The sequence below is a fragment of the Dipodomys merriami genome, unplaced genomic scaffold (genome assembly GCF_024711535.1).
Source record: "Dipodomys merriami isolate MVZ:Mamm:240054 unplaced genomic scaffold, mDipMer1.0.p SCAF_12, whole genome shotgun sequence".
Taxonomy (NCBI): domain Eukaryota; kingdom Metazoa; phylum Chordata; class Mammalia; order Rodentia; family Heteromyidae; genus Dipodomys; species Dipodomys merriami.
Window position 1 is genome coordinate 18476380 of NW_027202493.1, and position 19280 is coordinate 18495659.

The 19280-nt window shown below is 41.1% G+C and overlaps 1 protein-coding gene across 4 annotated transcripts in view; it reads right to left on the minus strand.

The window, feature by feature from the left end:
- The window catches only part of Mtus1 (microtubule associated scaffold protein 1), a 164288-nt gene that overhangs the window by 64847 nt on the left and 80161 nt on the right, over positions 1-19280 (minus strand). For 2 of the 4 annotated variants that reach the window (XM_070016322.1, XM_070016321.1), the window contains exons 4-6: positions 14141-14302; positions 4853-4984; positions 2580-2618 (exon numbers count right to left, since the gene is read on the minus strand). In XM_070016322.1, coding sequence (XP_069872423.1) covers positions 2580-2618; positions 4853-4984; positions 14141-14302 — 333 coding nt within the window. Of the gene's footprint in view, positions 1-2579; positions 2619-4852; positions 4985-10950; positions 11151-14140; positions 14303-19280 lie in introns of those variants that run through there. The other 2 variants (XM_070016324.1, XM_070016323.1) reach the window with 2 other exon arrangements.

Sequence of the window (19280 nt, forward strand, 5' to 3'; positions counted from 1 at the left end):
ATACCCTAAACATCCATTGTTGTGACAATACTACCCATTGTTAGCCTTGTAGATCTGCACTTTTTATCATACAAATAAAAAATAAAAAAAAAAATAAAGAACTCCTAAAATTCAAGAGTAACACAAATAATGCAATTCAAAAAATGGGCAAAAGCCATGCGCCAGTGGTATACACTTGTAATCCTAACCACTTAAGAGGCTAGAATCTGAGGCTCATGGTTTGAAGCCAGCCCAGGAAGAAAATTCCACCACACTCTTATCTCCAATTAACCACCCAAAAGCCAGAAGTAGAGCTGTGGCTCAAGAGGTAGAGCACTAGCCTTGAGCACAAAAGCTCAGGGACAGCACTCAGACCCTGCGTTCAAGTCCCAGGACTAGCACCAAATTAATCTCTTCTCCAAAGAGAGTTACAAATGGCCAGTAAGCACATGAAAAGATGTTCGATGTATATAATTAGTTCACAAGGAAATTAAAACCCAAATAACAAAGAAAATCACTTTCTACCAAGGAGGGCCTAATAGAAAAGACAAAATCAAGTACCAGCAAAAACCCCTCCTACATTGCTGATGCAAATCACTGGTACAATCGCTCTGGAACACAGTGTTGAAGTTTTTCAAACTGTTAATGCACCAAGAGTTCACATACAATCCCCATTTCTGATCTAAGGGTTACCTGAGTTTTGAACATAAGAAAAGCTATCCCTTTCTCTGGGATACTAAGGTGTGCTAGAAATTTACCACAAAATGAAGTAATTACCTTAATGGGCACAGAGCAATTCCTTTTACTTGAAATTAGGAAAGCTTTAGTGAATATACCTGTTGGGAGCCTGTAAACTAGAAGTCATTCTGCATGACCAAGTGTCCTCTAGCTTTGAGAATTTAAAAAAGGAAAACAGCCAGGGCAAGGATGGTGCATTCCTGTATTGCTAGCTACTCAAGAAGCTGAGAGCTGAGGATCACAGTTCAAAGCCAGCTCAGGCAGGAAACTTGTGACTCTTACCACCAATTAATGACCAAAGAGCTGGAAGTGGAGTTATAACTCACTTGGTAAAGTTCTAGCTTTGAGCCAAAAGCTCAAAGACAGGTCCTGGGTCTCAAGTTCAAGCCCCAGGACTGACACAAGCAAACTCACACACACACACACACATACACTCATACACACAGATTAACAATTCTGATTCAATTCCCTCACATTCCACTGCCTTATTAAACTGAGCTGATAGTTCATTTAATGGGGTATTAAAGATACTAGCTTCTTCCTCGGCGACATCATCCACCCTCTTTGCTTTCTTTCCATAGAGGATTCATGGAATACTATTTCCTGCCTAGGCTTCTCTGGAGATACCACATCCCTCAACCCAGGCCTCTCCCAAGAGCATACAAAACATCCTTCCTTTCCCCCTTCCCTCTTTTCTTATTGCAGTGGTGATTCCGGCATTTCTGTGACTATCTGGCAAGCTCCAGAAAGGCAAGGCTCTCTCTCCTTTTTGGCTCACACTTTATCCTCATCTGACATGGTCACAGAGCTGAAGTAGCCTTGCAGTCACTGTGCTGGGATCAGGCAATAGGGCCTTTCTCTCTTTCTTCGGATTTCCTGCCATGGACTTAGAGTCCTCACTAACTATACTCGATGCAGAAAATAGTAGGTAGGATAGGGGAGACCGGATCAGCTAGTGACAAGACACAGGAAATGGAGTGAACACATTGTGTGATATCTCCCTAAGTGCCAGTGTGGTTCAAATGCTGGGAGCTGCAGGATGTCTTAGAGAAGTGCAAAACAAGAACAGAAAGGAAGCCGGGTACCAGTGGCTCTTGCCTATAATCCTAGCTACTCAGGAGTCTGAGACTTGAGGATCACGGTTCAAAGCCAACCCGGGCAGCAAAGTCCGTCAGACTCATCTTCAATTTACCACCAGAAAAGCGGAAGTGGCACTGTGGCTCAGATGGTAGAGCGCTCGCCTTGAGCTGAGGGACAGCGCTCAGGCCCAGAGTCAAGCCCCATGACAGAAAAAAAGAAAAAAGAAAAAAAAAAAAAAGAGTAGAAAGAATTGGGGTGTGGTTGAAGTGATAGAGCACTTGCCTTTCAGCATGAGACCCTGAATATCCCAGTAATGAGTAAACACGCACAGAGCAAGAGAGCGAGTGAGAACAAGAGAAAGAGAGAGAGAAAAAAAGAGAAAGAGAGAGAGAGAAAGAGAGAGAGAGAGAAATGAGCTGACAAAAGACTCAAAGACCTTAAGGCTAAAGGACAAACAAGACCATTCAAACTAAAATTATTTTACTCATAAAGTGTCTTTACAGATCAGGTGGCTCATGTCAATTATAAACCAAATATTAACGGACCATCCAAACTAAAATTATGTTACTCATAAAATGTCTTTACAGATCAGGTGGCTCATGTCAATTATAAACCAAATATGAATGCTTTGCTGGCCCACATCACAAGCAGTTTTCACATTTCGAACTTGAAATTCTATTTATGGGCATACCAGAGAGAAATCACAGTGATTCTTAAAGACTTAACATGGCTTTACAAAAAAGAGGCTTTTTTCTCCATCTATATTCAGAATGGTCACTCACCTGCATTCAAGGCTGTAAATAGACTTTTTCTTGAAGGGCCTGAAATATAAAAGAAAGACACATAAGATACATATATTGCTTGCTGAAGATCTCACACAAACCAAACCCATTTTGTAAATGGAATGGTGATATTTTCAAAAACAATCACTTGACCCCTCCATCTTGGGTTCCAAGTAGAAAGTAGCCAATAAGGCAATCCATTTTTATCAAATATATTTTAAGTATAATATCCCAAATAGCAAAATGATAAGAGGAATGAATTCATTACCAAAAATTAAGTTTGCTAGCTCTAACAGGAGAAGCTAGAGTACTTTTTCAATCAAGAACAACTGAAGTTGCTTTTGGAGGCAGATCTGGGTTCGATCTCCAGATCCCTGAACATGTTAGGAAAGTGCTCTACCACTGAGCCCACATCCACTGAGCCCACATCGCCAGCTGGGGAACTCTTGTGTGGCTGTGTGCTGTTGTGAAAACTTGAACTCGATGCCTGGGCACTTGTCCCTAAGCTTTTTGTTCAAGGCCAGTGCTCTGTCACTTGAGTAAAAGCTCCATTTCTGGTGTTTTGGTGGTTAACTGGAGATAAGAATCTCATGGAGTTCCCTGTCTGGAATAATTTCAAACTGTAATCCTCCGATCTCAGCCTCCTGAGTAACTATGATTACAGTACGAGCCTACAGCAACCTGGTGGAGCTCAATGTTCACATTTACTCAACTCAATACGATTCCACTGCTGACAGAGGAAAGGGCTGGGCTTTAAGAGACTGATGTGTATTTTCTGAAAGTGCTAATTTCTTTGCAGCTGTGAAGAAAAATATACTTAAACTGTGAAGATAAACAGACCTGCGTTTTTTTTTCTCCTCCAAACAGATAAAATATAAAATGCAGAGTAGGTAAAAAGCTATCACTCCCTAGAAGAACCAACCACTTGACATCCAATTGTCATTTCCAACAAATAACTATGTGTGGGTAAGTGCCTTGAAATTAGCCACCCTATTCTACCTGTGGAATTTTACAAAAATGACAGTCTTTCAAAATCTGTGGCCACTATAAATAGAAAGCATCGTGTCCCAATCAATTAAAACCTAGCATCCATTCTCACTCTGCTAAAACCTCAATGAATTTAACAGAGAGGTGTTTTATAACACTACAGAGAACAGAGACCAAAAATAAACAGGGCTTATTTTTCCTGTTGTGTGGACTATAGGGCCTTTATCACAATCAATAAAAACTACAGTTTCACATCCCGATGACTGCCCAGCAGAGAGACCATCTGATAGCTCAGAAATATATCTGACAAACTACGACCCTGCTGGAACACTACAGAAATTTTTTTCCGCAGTATCTTTTTAATCCCGTTGAAAGCTAAATGTTGATAAACGCTCACCAGGATAAGTAACTTCCGTTACCATATAATCATTACATAATTGGAACAACTACACCCAATTTTTGTGTGAAACATAAACAAAACCATGTTCCAACACAGAGGAAAAAAAAAAGGCAACGCAATGCTATTTGGTGGTTGACAGAAATAAAACTTCTGAGTGGCTCATGCCTGGAATCCCAGCGACATGAAAGGTAGAGATGGTGCAGGTTTCAAATTTGCCTCCCAGCTTGGAGGAGGGGGAACTTCACGGAACCCCATCTAAACAGAAAAAGCCACACACATGGTGGGTGGCACACACCTACCATCCCAAGTATGGCAGAAATAGAGGAAAACCGTAGCCTAGGCTAGCCCGAGCAAAAAGATCTTTAAAATAAAATAACTGGGGGGAAAAAAAAGAGGAACAGAAGAAAAAGAGAGATGGAGACATGGCTCCAGCCACAAAGTATCTACTTCACAATTGAGAAGCCCTAAGGTCAAATTATTCCTAACAGTTACAGCATTTATAGTGAGTGTCCCAAGACGATTTAAACATAAGGAGCAAGGAAAAGGAGGATCAGACGTGCAAGTAATAAACATGCACACTGAGGCAGAGGGAAAGTAAATCCTGCATTTTCATTCCTTTCTCTATGTAGAGCATTGCAATAGTTGAACACTACAAGTCTGATTTGTTCATTTCACCTGATTATCTTTGTCTACTTGATTTCTAGAGAGCAGGTGGTTAAATGGAAATGACCAGCTACCTGAACAAGAACTCAGTATAAAACAGACATTTATAGAAATAGATCATTGTTAAATACACTATAAATCTAATTGGCCAAACTGAACAACCTCCCACCAGCCAAGAACCTTCGAAACCATGCAGTCATTCCAGGAATGCAGAGGTCCTCACCTTTTGGAGAGGTCTTAAGGAAGTGCACGTGAGCTCTGGGCACCAACGGCTTCAAATATAAGGATCCTGGGCCATTCTGAAACGCTGGTTTCGGAGGTTTCTCCTCATACTTGAGGACAGTGGCATTTCCAGCTGTAAGAAAACAGAAAAGCACATTCTGTTTCATAAATCAATAGAATTACCAATCTCTCCCATTTTATTCTTTCCTCCCTGAGTCAGTCATGTTCACTAAGCACCTGTCAATCATTACTTAGTGTTGAGATCTACAGAGCAGAAGCTATAACCCACAGAACCCCCTACATTCTACTTTTCCTGGCATGATCCAAGTTTATTCATCATGTCCAGTACAGCACTGGTCCCAGGTAAGTTAGGAGACCAATTCCATAGCCATCTGTGCTGTGCAACTAGCCTATCTAATGGGCACCCACAGGGAGTGTCCAGGTCCAAAACAGATAGTTCCATCACTATTGTCATCACTATGGCAATTCTGCAAGAATGATAAATTCCTTGGTAGCAACATGGGTAAGATCTGACTGTAAGCCCAGCTGCTTAGTAGTAGATATGAGCCAAGCCACCGGTGGCTCACACCTGTAATCCTAGTTACTTAGGAGGCTGAGATCTGATTATCACAGTTCAAAGCCAGCCTGAACATGAAAGATAGTGGGACTCTTTTCTCCAATTACCAGCAAAAGGCAGGAAATAGAGCTGTGGCTCAAGTGGTAGAATGCCAGCCTTGATTTTAAAAAAAGAAGCTAACAGGCAGTACCTATGCCCTGAGTTCAAGCCCCACTAACAGTCCACACACACTAGCAAGACTAGAGGCATGACCCATGATAGACTACCAGCCAGTAGCAAGAAAGCCCACAGAGAGCTCAAGGCTCTGAGTTCAAGCCCTAGTACCAGCATACAAATGTGTACGTGTGCTCTGAGTTGAAGCCCTGTTACCAATATGCAAACGTGCACACGTGCACACATGTGTACACACATCATGTGAATACACACACAAAGCAAGAATGTAGGCAATGTAAAAAGCCCCCAACCAGACTTGTTTATTGCTGGTTTCTCAATCTTCAAAACCTAATTCTAATTCTTCAGTTCTACTGTGCTACACAACATGCATTCATAAATTTCTTAATTACCAACCTGGATTCCCTCCTCATTTCATATTTCTAGTAAAGGTTGAGATACCCAATGTGTCTGCAAACACATTTTAAATGTGAAGACAGCAAGAAAATTTTCACTAGGCTAAACTATCACAATTCCTATAACAACGCTTGTAGATGTCACCACAGAACCTTGTAAAGACCTGCTAGTGTGCTCTCTTGGTCTTCATGCAGTTTCTGTGCCAGTTATAGATCTCTAATAGTAGGTCAAATCAACACAGACATCCCTCTGGCTGACAACTTCTTTTCTTTTCTTTTCTTTTTTTCTTTTTGCTTATGTGGTGCTGAGGAATCAAACCCAGGGCCTCATGCATGCAAGGCAAGCGCTCTACCACTGAGCCACCTTCCCAGCCCCCTTCTTTTATTTTCTTGTCCTTTCCTCCAGTTCTCACCTTCCCCAGAACCGAGGCACTTGGTCTTTCCAATGTTGACTGGAAGCTAATAGAAATGACCGTATTAAAACCCTACTAGCCAAGTGCTGGTGGCTCGGGTCTGTAATCCTAGCTACTCAGGAGGCTGAGATCTATGAATCTCCATTCAAAGGAAGCTTGGGCTGAGTCTTATCTCCAATTAACCAGTAGACAGCCAGAAGTGAAGCTGTAGCATCAGCCTTGAGTGAAAAATCTAAGCAAGAAATCAAGGCCCTGAGCTCAATCCCTAGTACCCAGAAAATGAATGAATGAAACCCTATTTACTATAAAATTTAACCTAACTTTCGAAAGGATGGATAAGGAATGAGTCCATTGTTTTAAAATGACAGTAGCAAAATTGCGTACATTTTTTTTTTAGATTTTCACAGAAAATACATATCAGGTTTCAAGGAACATTTCAGTTCATACAGAATCAACTTTAATAAAGAAAGTAAAAAATACAATAGCGTCTCAGCCATGTTTTATAACAATCCGAACTGTAGTTGTGCTTTTCTTGAAGCAATTTTTGTTATTCTCAGCAGTAAGTTGTTAAGATTTTGCATGACTCACTTCTGTTCAACTTTCATGCAATATAAAAGTGTATGATTCTATATGCATGCCTCTCTAAAATTCAGACACCAAGACCTCTAGTTTCCAAAGAATTTAGTTTAAAAAAAAAGGCTAGTCAGTGAAGCAAAGGACATGTGATACGCATGCTATGCTTAGCCGCTGGCACAGGCACACACACACACATCTTGTCCAGTAAACAAATTCTCAGGCTCAGTACAATGAATCCATCCATTTCAGAACATCTGGGAGTCAAAAGTCCATACTTCAAGGATAAAATGTCTACACTTAACTTCAAGAAACACACACACGCCGGGTGCTGGTGGCTCACGCCTGTAATCCTAGCTACTCAGGAGGCTGAGATCTGAGGATCGCGGTTCAAAGCCAGCCCGGGCAGGAGAGACCGTGAGACTCCTATCTCCAATAAAACACCAGAAAACCGGAAGTGGCGCTGTAGCTCAAGTGGTAGAGCGCTCGCCTTGAGCTGAAGAGCTGAGGGACAGCTCCCAGGCCCAGAGTTCAAGCCCCACGACCGACAAAAAAAAAAAAAAAAAAGAAACACACACACACACACACACACACATGTATTTGTGTAGTCATATAAAAATATACACAAATACATGATATATACTCAAAGCCTAGGATTTTCTATGTATATATGTCCCTTATTAATGGTAAGGACAGCAGTGATCATGATCCAACCCTTAAATCTCTCTCTCAGCTCTAGAATGGCTCTATGCTAGTGCTCCACTGCTTCTTAGCAAAGCCCACTTTGAATGATGTCTATTGTTCTTCTGCCCTCCATGGGAGTTCTGAACATGGACAGCTGATCTGATGATGTTTCAATCTTTCTTCATTCAGAGTCAGTATACCCAGCTGTCAGGTTTTTCTTCTACTGTATTGTTGGCCACTGGAAAGCTTAACAGTTCAACAATGGGATGGAATCTACAACGTCTAAGCTCTGGTCCTGGCTTGGGCACAACCAAGGGTTATGGGGGGTGGGGGGGGAGAGAGAATTACTTCACCACTGTATCTATCACCAGTGGGTTTGAATGGCAGGTGTGAAAACCTGCCACACTGACCATCATCCACTAATTATGGTACTCAATCCCACAGAGGCCAGATTAATGCTTGGTCAGAAACTACGGACAGTTGGTCTGTAGAGTCAAAATATGGAATTCGACAGCTGGACACCTAGGTCCCAGCTCTAATGTGTAGTTTAAAACTGCCTCACTTATGATGCCAATGTTTGGCCCTAACCATCTCAATTGTGCTACAGTAACAGATTCTCTGGAATCATTATTTTCAATTCACCAGGTGAAAGTATGGTTTCAGTGAAATAAAACAGATTTTAAAAATCTAAAAAGAAAATTAAGACATATTCCTAGAAAAGTCTGAACAGAACAGAAAATGTATTGGAAAAGGGTTTCTCATCATCCTAGAATCTTATTTGTGCTAGCACTTACTATATTCCAGATAGAGTTGTCATCAGTGTTTTATTCAATTATACACACACACATGAAACCACCAGTTTTGTGCATTTCATGAACTCTTTGTGCCAGACCATCTGCCTACCTTACTTAAAAATCAAATTATTAAGCTGGGTGCCGGTGGCTTACACCTGTAATCCTACTCCTTAGGACACTGAGATCTTAGGATCACAGTTCAAAGCCAGCCTGGGCAGGAAAGTCCATGAGACTCTTATCTCCAATAAACCACCAAAAAAAACCCAAAATGGCGCTGTGGCTTGAGTGGTAGAGTGCTCGCCTTGAGATCAAGAGCCCAAGCCCAGAGTTCAAGCACCATGACTGACCAAAAAAAAAAAAAAGAAGAAGAAAAAGAAAAAAAAATCAAATTATTACTATTATTACTGAGTCCAAGCTTTTAAATAAAAAAATGAAACTTTGAACTAAGAATGTTCCATAGGTAGGCACCAGTGGCTCATGTCCATAATCTCAACTATTAAGAGGTGATTATGAGGATCACAGTTTGAGGCTAGCCTATGGAAAAAGTTAACAAGATCCTCATCACAACTGCATGTAATGGCTGCATGTAATGGCATGCACACCTCTGTCACCGCAGTTATACAGGAAGCAGCAAAAGAAGGATCACGGTCCAGGCCATCCCAGGCAAAACATGAGATTCTATCCCCAAAATAACTAGGAGTATAAAGGGCTTAGGGTGTGGGTCAAATGGTAGAGCGCCTGCCTAGCAAATAAGTCCCTAGGTTCTTATGTGAATACTACCACACAAAAAAGAAAGTCTCATATAGACCTTAGGAAAACGTTTAAGTGTTCCGTATTTCCTTATTAAGTTGTCCATTGAGAAGAGTGTAGGTACTGATATATCCTGCAATGTGCAGTTAACAGTATAAACTGCTTGTGCCTCACCCTTGACCATTGTTGACCACACCCATTGGCTATCCCTGTAAGAAAATAAAACAGACACAGACCTGAGGGCCAATGAGGTTCTTCCTTCCATTAACTTAAATCATTTCAACTCAAAACACCCTCTGGTAAAATGATCGAGAGCTCTTATGGCATTGAAGAAAATGCAAGAGGTCAGCGATATTTGCTATTGGGAGGAACTTAAGAGTTGATCCAGCTTGCCTGCACTCATTCATTGGATGGGAAGACTGAGGTTAAGAGAGTGCTGTCCACCTCCACAGGAGTTAGAAGAAAATTGGGATGAGGCCGAGGTGAATGAACTGTGTCTCACAGGTCTCAGACCAGGGATGGCACCAGGTGAAGGGACAAAGAGCACTCACTCCATTCCTCTACTTAGTCTCTTATTTCTAAGGCAGTGCAAGAACATTTGGTCTTGCATCTCTTCCACTGCCCACACCATCTGCCTCTCAGAAATAAACATGCTTTCGTGGCCAATGTAGAAGAGGAAGGAAGTCTCTGGTCTTCCTATTCCTGCTAATGTGGCAGAATTAGAAGCCCCTGACATCTTTTTCCAAATTGCACAATGATCTGTAAACCTTCACTACCCAGAATATCTCACTTGTCTTCATCCATTTATTGACCTGAAAAACCACACAATAAGATAGCTGGGTCTGAAAAAGGTTATAATGTTTAACCTACATACATGTGTGTATTTGGTGTCGAAACTACAGAAAATAGGGGATGCTAATATCCAAAGAGAATCATTACCGTTCACTTCAAATTTTTCTGTTCTGAAAAAAACACACACACAAAGAACCTGCTAAAATTCCCAAGTGAGAAAAAAAATCGTTTGTCTTCCACAGCTTCCTTATTTCCACAAAACATATGCTAATTTCACAAGCACACTAGGCTATCTTAGAAGTTCTTAAACAATGTCCCAACCAGCATCAACTCACAAAGAAACAGGCAGACAAAGCGAGGGAGCCACTCGCCTTAAAAGCATTCAAATGCTTAAGCCAGAAAGGATCAAAACACTTGTCAGAAAAAGAATTAAGCTATTCCCTAATGTGATTATTCCGTTATTGTTATGGGAAGCAGGAAAATTTCAGGTAAGATCAACTTTTTTTCATCTTTTAAAGCTATTCTTTAAAAACATATACAGGTTTAACACACTTATAGAAATGATGTATTAATTATAATTATGAAGAAAATAATAAGACATGAGGTTTCCATTTTAATCCTAAGAAAACACTTTCTGTATTTGCACAACTGCAATCCAGATACACAAAAGCTGCTTTTAAATTAGAAATTAAACCATCGACTCATCTGAGAATAGAATAATTTCTCAAGAACATCGACAATACTGAATTCTCTTTAGAGCCCCATAACACATACACAATAAAATTGTTTCCAAACAGATACGTTCACATCCTAAACAGGCATAAACATGAAAAAAATTACAACAGTTAACACACAAGTTCCACAGCTAACCATCAAGATGTCCCAAATCAATTTATTAAGAAATTTAAGCATGCTTACAAAGAAAATCAAACCAGAAATCGTCGACCTACTTCTTTTCCCAGTAAACGTGGCTAACAAAGGAATTATACACAGGCTGTAGGATCCCACGACCAGCAAGGTCAATAAGGTAGCATCATACTGCCTCTCTGAACCAGCCGGTGGACTAAGTGTAGAATTGATAAAGATTTTTGAAGAAATATCAATTGCTGTACAACTGCGAAATCCTCCTGGTACAGTCATTTAAAAGGATCAAAGCAAACTCAAGCAGGAAAAACTGCAGCCATGTTCACGCCCATATTCCTCATGCTTGCTCTTAGTGAATTAGGATGGGGAGGGGGGGTGGAATTCTGTAAGCTCCAAGGCGCTCACAACACAACACAGATTAAACCAGCCAGCAAATCAAACTAAGAAAGAGACTCACTGATGTGAATACTTAATCTGCAAACAGGGACACAGAGCCACTAGACAGGCTCTGCGGGTGCACGGCCAACCTCTTTGTTAACAGACAAAAAGGAACAGACAGAAGCATTTCCCAACGTCCTGAGGAGTGCCCGACACCTTACACAAACAGTGGCCAAGTTAACATGGCTGGTGATGCAAAAACACTGGATCTGGCGCTGTGGAATGTGGTCTGCCTCAAGGGTCACCAAGTTCATCACCGTGGATGTGAGAGCATACTGGCAATTGTGTTTGGGCAGTATGTTTTGAAAATTCACACTTAAGGAAATGGAGTAAGGAGGCTAGGACAGCAATTACCTTAAAAAGAATCCATGCAGGAATGACCTTTCCAGATTCGCAGAGGGAATTACCTGTCTGCCACCACTCCAAAATTTCAAGAACAGGCAGATTATAATCCTGTTTAATTTGAAGTACCCTAGTCTGGTATTCCTAAAGCACCTATATGTGCTACCTTCTTGTCTATCAGACCAGCTACTGGGGGTGCAAGTGATCTGCCAGAAATGTGTTTGATTACCATTACCTCAACACTTTATCCTTTCTGTGCTGTTCTCACACACTTGCTGTGAGACTTTGGACTTAGTAACAACAATCTCTGAGCCTCAATAACGTCGTATTTATATAAACCAGATAACAGGACTTAGTTTAACAAAACAATAAATACATGGCAATCCTGTATTTTATTACACCTGGAAGGTTTAATAATCCTTCTCTTGCTGTCCCCAATTCCTCAACAAAAGAAATTAATCTCTCCTTGAAACATACAGATTAGCTGTCCAGTCATCCTCGTACAGCTCTACCTTGTTTTACCTGATATTCTAACTCATCCATGTATCTTTTCAACTGTGCTTATTTTTATTATCTTTAAGTAGCTGTACAAAGGAGTTGCCTCTCAACAAAGCAGTGTATGAATACAATGCATCTTAATCAATGTCACCCCTTTCAACATTCTTACCCACCTCTTCCAACCTACCTTTTTCCTCACTTCTCTTAATTTTTTAGGATATGTATTAAACGTCTTGCCAGTTAACAAAGTAGTTTATGTGTTTATGTGTACAATGCACCTTAATCTGTGTCATCTCTTCTCCATTTTTACCCTCCTTTGACCCACCTCTTCCCTTATTTTTCTTTTCTTTTTTATTTTTATTTTTATTTTTATTTTTTTTAATTATTATTTTTTGGTCCAGTCGTGGGGCCTGAACTCTGGTCCTGGGCACTGTCCCTCAGCTCTTCAGCTCAAGGCTAGCGCTCTACCACTTGAGCCACAGTACTACTTCCGGCTTTTTTCTTTTTTCTTATGTGGTGCTGAGGAATCGAACCAAGGGCCTCAGGCATGCAAGGCAAGCGCTCTACCACTGAGCCACCTTGCAGCCCCCCTTATTTTTCTTAATGTCATTGCATATACAAGTAATTCCAATTGCATTCTCCCCTTTCATTCAGCTATCCCTCTCCCCTTGCCCTTACTACCCCCTCTTCCAAGTACCCATTTCCTTTACTTATTTTGTTGGGCTTTGACTCAGTCTTTCTAAAGAATTACACTATTTGAGCTTTCCATCAATCTGTTATACTTCAGTTAATTCATTTATAATGGCATGCTTACCACAAGTATCTTTACTTACAGATTTATAGGCACATTTTATTTACCACAAATGAGGAAAACCATGCAACCTTTGTTTCTCTGGGTCTGGCTAACTTAATACAATTTATCCAATAGAGCACAACAAAGCCACAGTAAAGCCACCAGCACAACCATGTTCACTGTGGTATCATTCACCATAGCCAAGATACAGAACCAGCCCAATTGTCCCTCAAGGGACAAAGTGACCAAGTAAACATGCTAGATACGCACAATGGAATTCTACGAATCCAGCAGCTATGGATTATTACCATTTTGTTTATAACTTTATCCCTCGCTGCACCTGTCATGGGCACAGCAGTCACTCCAAAATTGTTTGAATTAACTCATGGTTTTATGAAGGCATTTAAAAAGAAATGAGAATTCAGCCCAAACACATTTTTTTTTTTGGGGGGGGGGTCCAGTCGTGGGGCCTCAACTCTGGGCCTGGGCACTGTCCCTCAGCTCTTCAGCTAAAGGCTAGCACTTTACCACTTGGGCCACAGTGCCATTTCCGGTTTCTTTTTTTTTTTCTTCTGCTTATGTGGTGCTGAGGAATCGAACCCAGGGCCTCATGCATGCAAGGCAAGCACTCTACCACTGAGCCACCTGAGCCCCCAAACACATTTTGTATGAAAGGGATAGATTCGTCCACTTTACACACAAGACAGAATTTACCATAACTTAAAGCTTTAAAAAATATTCCCCTGAGCTTACAGAGTTCAAAATAAGGCCTGTAGTTAATATTACACGGAATGCAAAGTAAAAGATCACACAACTCACAACTAGGAGATACAAAATAAAACTGCAGGAATCTTTTTCTGGATTTCTAGTTGGGTTCTAAGAGCACTCTAGTTGCTGTACTTTCGTTAAACATGAAAAATACCACCAATTCAAATAATGCTCTTCAGGCTACTTCCTGCAACCCCCGCCCCCCCGCAAAACTGGTGCCTTCTGCACGTAACTATTTCAGTGTTTCACAGCACATCCATCAAAAAGAGATTTCCTAAACACATTTGTTCCATTGACAAACTTTCTGCGCCATTTCCCAACAAGTTATGTGCAAAAATTTTCCTAAATCAGAAACAAAAATTTCACTCTCTACAGAACATTGTTTTTTCTTCTAAACTATTATTTCAACAGCTCCCGGAGTCTGACATAAGACTTACAATTATTGCTGTAGGTGCTCAGATCACTGTGGGTGCTGGCAATGGACGGAGTGCTTCCTGCCCTCCTCAGCGTAGAACTTTTCAAAGATGCTTTCGATTTAGGAAGTGGTCTAGGCAAATTCACCCAGGATGGCTGGGCAGTTTTCAAAGAAGTGGGTTTTCCTTGGGATTAAAAGAAAGAAAAGAAAAAACGATTTCTACTACTATTCATCTTGAAAGCTGATGCTTAAAACTCAATATTCTGCACTGAGTTGTCCAAATTCAAAATACTCAGAACACTGAAGCAATTAAATATGAAAATTTACACAGATTTATTGATTCTGAATTTATAAAGTCAGAAGAACACAAAGGATGAAGCAATTAGACTAAGAGAAGTATGGCTCTAACCTTGCAACCTGAATTAACTCAGACATCACTCAAGTGGAAGACAAAGCAGAAACAAATTCTGTGAGTACTATTTCTATTGTTCATAAGAAGTGAGTGATGTCCTTCCCCAACTCCCATGCATATGCTAAGCTGCTATATGAAAAAGAAATTAGTGATAATTTAAAAGGGATGGAAACAAAGAAGGGGAAAAAAAAAAAACAATCTGAGAAAAGTTCACTTGAAAAAAAATCATACTTCAACACCAGGTGGCGCTACATTACTGGCATTCTTTTTTTAACTCACAATTCACCCCTCAAAATTTCTAACACAGGGCCAGGATGTTGCTCAGTGGCAAACATCCTGGGTTTGATCCCCAGTACCAAAACCAGAAAAGGAAAAAAAAAAAAAATGCTACAGTAGAGCGCTCGCCTTGAGCTGAAGAGTGCAAGGACAGCGCCCAAGCCCAGAGTTCAAGACCCACAACCGACAAAAAAAAAAAAAAACCTCACTATGTAGGACTAGGAGTGTGGCTTATTGGTAGAGTGATTACCTACCATGCATGAGAGCCTGGGTTAGATTCCTCAGTATAATAAACAGAAAAGGCCGGAAGTGGTATGGCTGTGGCTTAAGTGGTAGAATGCTAGCCTTGTGCAAAAGAATCTCAGGGACAATGCCCAGGCCCTGAGTTCAAGCCCCACGACTGCCAAAAAAAAATTTTTTTTTCTAACACTCAGCAAGTTTACACCTATCCACAAAATGTATCTATTTCTTCTCCTGGGATCTTTCAAATCACATTATTGGTTTGAAAGATCTAGTAGGCTCATGCCTGCTACCTACAAATGAACACTTTCACAGTCCAATTCCTAGCCTCTTGGGGAGCATTTTACCCTCCTCTCCACTTGAATCAATCTCAAAAGCTCACTGTAGGCTTACCTTCCTTCCGAATCCTCACACCACTCATGCTTTTGAGTGCTTTTCTACTTACTTGCTTATTAATGTTAATTACAACTCTACTTTTTCCTTCATCAGAAATGTGTTTCCCCCCCATCCCCCTGCCAATCTTCTATACAATGTGGCAAGAAATGTAATCACTACCTTAGTGAATGTAACTGTAACCCCTCTGTACATCACCTTGACAATATAATTAAAAAGTCTTTCGTTGTTGCTAATACCACATAATGGAAGAATATCAAGAAGTAGGGGTTGTGGAGGGGGTAACAATGCTCAATAGGAAGTGTACTCATTACCTTGCTCATGTAACTGTAACCCTCTGTATAGTATCTTTACAATAAAAAATTAAAAAAAAAAAAAAAAAGAAGTAGGGGTTGGTAGAGGGAAGACCTTTAATGATGAAAGTGATCTTGTCACATTTTACTAAGTAATTCTGTCAGAATGTTATGCTCAGTTCCTTGTCCTAGTTGATTTTAATCATAAAAACCTAATGTCTGTAGAGGAAAAGGAGCTCTGGCCTCTGAAGCCATCCGCTTCAGCATAGTTTTCTGACATCAGTACAGACCAGGTGGCCAGACTACTGTATTCACCTATCATTTACTTCCAGAGCTCTTCCCCTCTCAATATAAGGCCTACAAATTCTGCCATATGAAAAAAGAAATTAGTGGTCATTTAAAAGGTATGGGAACAAAGAAAAATTTAATCTGAGAAAAATTCACTTGAAAACAATCACAAGATATATTACATCTTGCTTGACAGCTAGCCCGCAGCAGTGACTCCTTTCCAACTGTATGGCACTGGCCTCGTTAGAGTAATAGTTAAGGAGAGGATAACAAATTAGACAAGAAATGTAATCACTACCTTACTGAATGTAACTGTCACCCACTGTACATCACCTTGACAATAAAATTAAAATAAAAAAGAATAGTTAAGGACCTCATTCAAGCTAAAAATAGGGGTTTCGCATTATCTACAAAGGATACTTTTAATCTTCTATCTAATTTTAAAGGAAGTCCTAGCATTGATTCTGACTAACTTCTGTCCCCTTAGGTTAGGCCCCCAGCCACACACATAAACCCTCACATACACACTAACACACACACACACACACACACACACACACACACACACACACACACACACACACACACACACACACACACACTTACTTGCCTTTCTCGAGGGCATTCTTCTCTATTCTCCTCTTACACCTTCCTGGAGACTGATACAGCCTTCTTTCCATCCAGTACTCTGTTCCCAACCCAGTGACTGCAGAAGTTAGTAGATGAGTCTCTACTTAATACTTGCTACTCATGTGAGCTCCACCCTACATCTACTGAATCACAACCTACATTTTCACAAGATCCCTAAGATGATTAAACATTTCTTTTTCTTTTTTTTGGCCAGTCCTGTAGTACCCCTAGGTACTGTCCCTGAGTTCTTTTACTCAAGACTAGTGTTCTACCGCTGTGAGCCACAGCTCCAGTTCTAGTTTTCTGGTGGTGAATTGGAGATAAGAGTATCACTGACTTTTCCTGCCCAGGCTGGCTTTGAACCATGATATTCAGATCTCAGCCTCTTGAGTACCTACGATTACAGATGTGAGCTACCAGCACCCAACCCAAAATAATTTTCCTTTTTTGAAGACAGGCTCTTGCTTTATTGCCCAGCCTCCAACTCATAGGCTCAAGAGGTCTTCCTGTCTCAGCCTCCTAAGTGGAGAGACTGCAGCTGAACAGTGCCAGGCCAAACTCCCACCTAGCTATTTGATATTGAGGATAATCCTTACTGTGTATTATAATTATTATTCCAGTTTACAGGGGGGAAAAAAAACCTACTTAAATGGATCACCTGGGCCACTTACTTAACCAGTGACACTGAGTCCTTTGCCTACCCACCTGCCATTCCTTTTGCTGTGCCACAGAAAAGCAGCCTGGTAGTGAAAGATTGGAGGTGGGTAATATCAAATGTGAACTTTCCTCTTGCCAGGAGAAAGCTCTTACGGTGGAATGGTGAAAACACTGAGCACATAGCAAAGGCACTTAATTGTTTCAAGAGCAGTCCTAATGTTTCACTGAAAAGTAAAGTTGGGCTGGGCGCCAGTGGCTCATGCCTGTAATCCTAGTTATTCAGGAGGTTCAGATCTGAAGATCTGAGCTCAAAGCCAGCCCTGGTAGCAAAGTCTAGGATACTCTTAACTGCAATTAACCATGAAAAGGTCAGAAGTGGAGGCAAAGTTCAAGTAGTATAGTGTCAGCTTTGAGCAAAAAAGCCAAGCAAAGAGCCCAAGGACCTGAGTTCATGCCTAGTACCAGCCTGAGAAAGTACACACACACACATCCACACACAAAGAAAATTTCTAAGTTGATCTAAAAACAGTGATAAGTGGATTTCTGTATATGGAAAAACAGAACACATATGCTCTCAGCAAACTAGAAAAAATAAAAACACGTGGTCCTATTGGACAAAACGAAAGCCTTCAGTAGCCTGATCGTGGGAATTCTTAAAGTGAAATCAGCATAGGACTTCTCTGGCTTATAGTTTTGAAAAAGTGACTGTGCCACATCCAGTTATTTAACTCATGCCACATGTGGATGGTAAAGACATTAAGATGTGGGGCTGGGAAGGTGGCCCAGTGGTAGAGTGCTTGCCTTGCATGCATGAGGCCCTGGGCTCGATTCCTCAGCACCACATAAGCAAAAAGCCGGAAGTGGCGCTGTAGCTCAAGTGGTAGAGCGCTAGCCTTGAGCTGAAGAGCTGAGGGACAGCGCCCAGGCCCAGAGTTCAGGCCCCACAACCGGACCCAAAAAAAAAAAAAAAAGACATTAAGATGTACTTGTAGAAGCCTTACTCATTTCTTAAGCTCATACATCTAGCATATACTCACATATAGACAACAGATTTGTTTTGGTTCTAATAAGTATAACCATCTGCTGTCTGGGGGAAATCTGCATGAGCAAACAATGGCATTGGCCTTGCATGGTAGTGGTGTGGGAGTGGAGCTTGTGCATCTTCATGAATGGGCCAGTGCAGGAGAACCACCTTGGAAAACCTAAGGACGCTGACTGTGCACCGTCACCACCACAGCAAGGCTAGCAAAGAATGCCCTGGAAAACTAAACGTCCAATGGAAAGATGCATTGTGTAAAGCAAGGGACGTGTCAGCATTATTTTATACAACCAAACAGTAAAATGACGCTTGTCAAAGACTGTGGAAAAACCACACAGTTCAGTGCAGAAAAAAGTTTCTGTGATGCTAGATTCAATTTCTAGAGATGTGCAGAACTTACTGCCTTAACAACTTAATTGAACATGCTGCATTGTACAGTTAAGACTTATTAAGACCAATGTTGGAAGAAGAAAAAGGGAGAGAAAGAAAAAGAGGGAAGGGAGTAAAATGAGACAGAGGAAGAAAGCCAGTTGCTGGTGGCTGACACCTGTAATTCTAGCTACTCAGGAGGCTGAGGACTGAGGATCACAGATTAAGGAGCCCAGGAAAGTCCATGAGAATTTTACCTCCAATTAACCACCAAAAAGCCAGAGGTGCAGATAAAGCTCAAGTGATAGAATATCAGCCTTGAGTGCAAGCCCCAGTACTGGCACCAGGGGAAAAAAGGGGAGAAAGGAGAGTGGAGAGAGTAAGTGGGGAGAGGGAGGAAGGCGGGGAGGGAAAGAGAGGAGGGAGAGAGGGAGGGAAGAGAGGACACAGAGGAGAGAAAAGAGGAGACAGAAAGGAAAGGGACAGAGAAAAAGAAAAAAAGAAAGAAAAGAGGGGGAGGGAGGGAGAGAGAGAGGGAGAGAGGGAGAGAGGGAGGAGAAAAGAG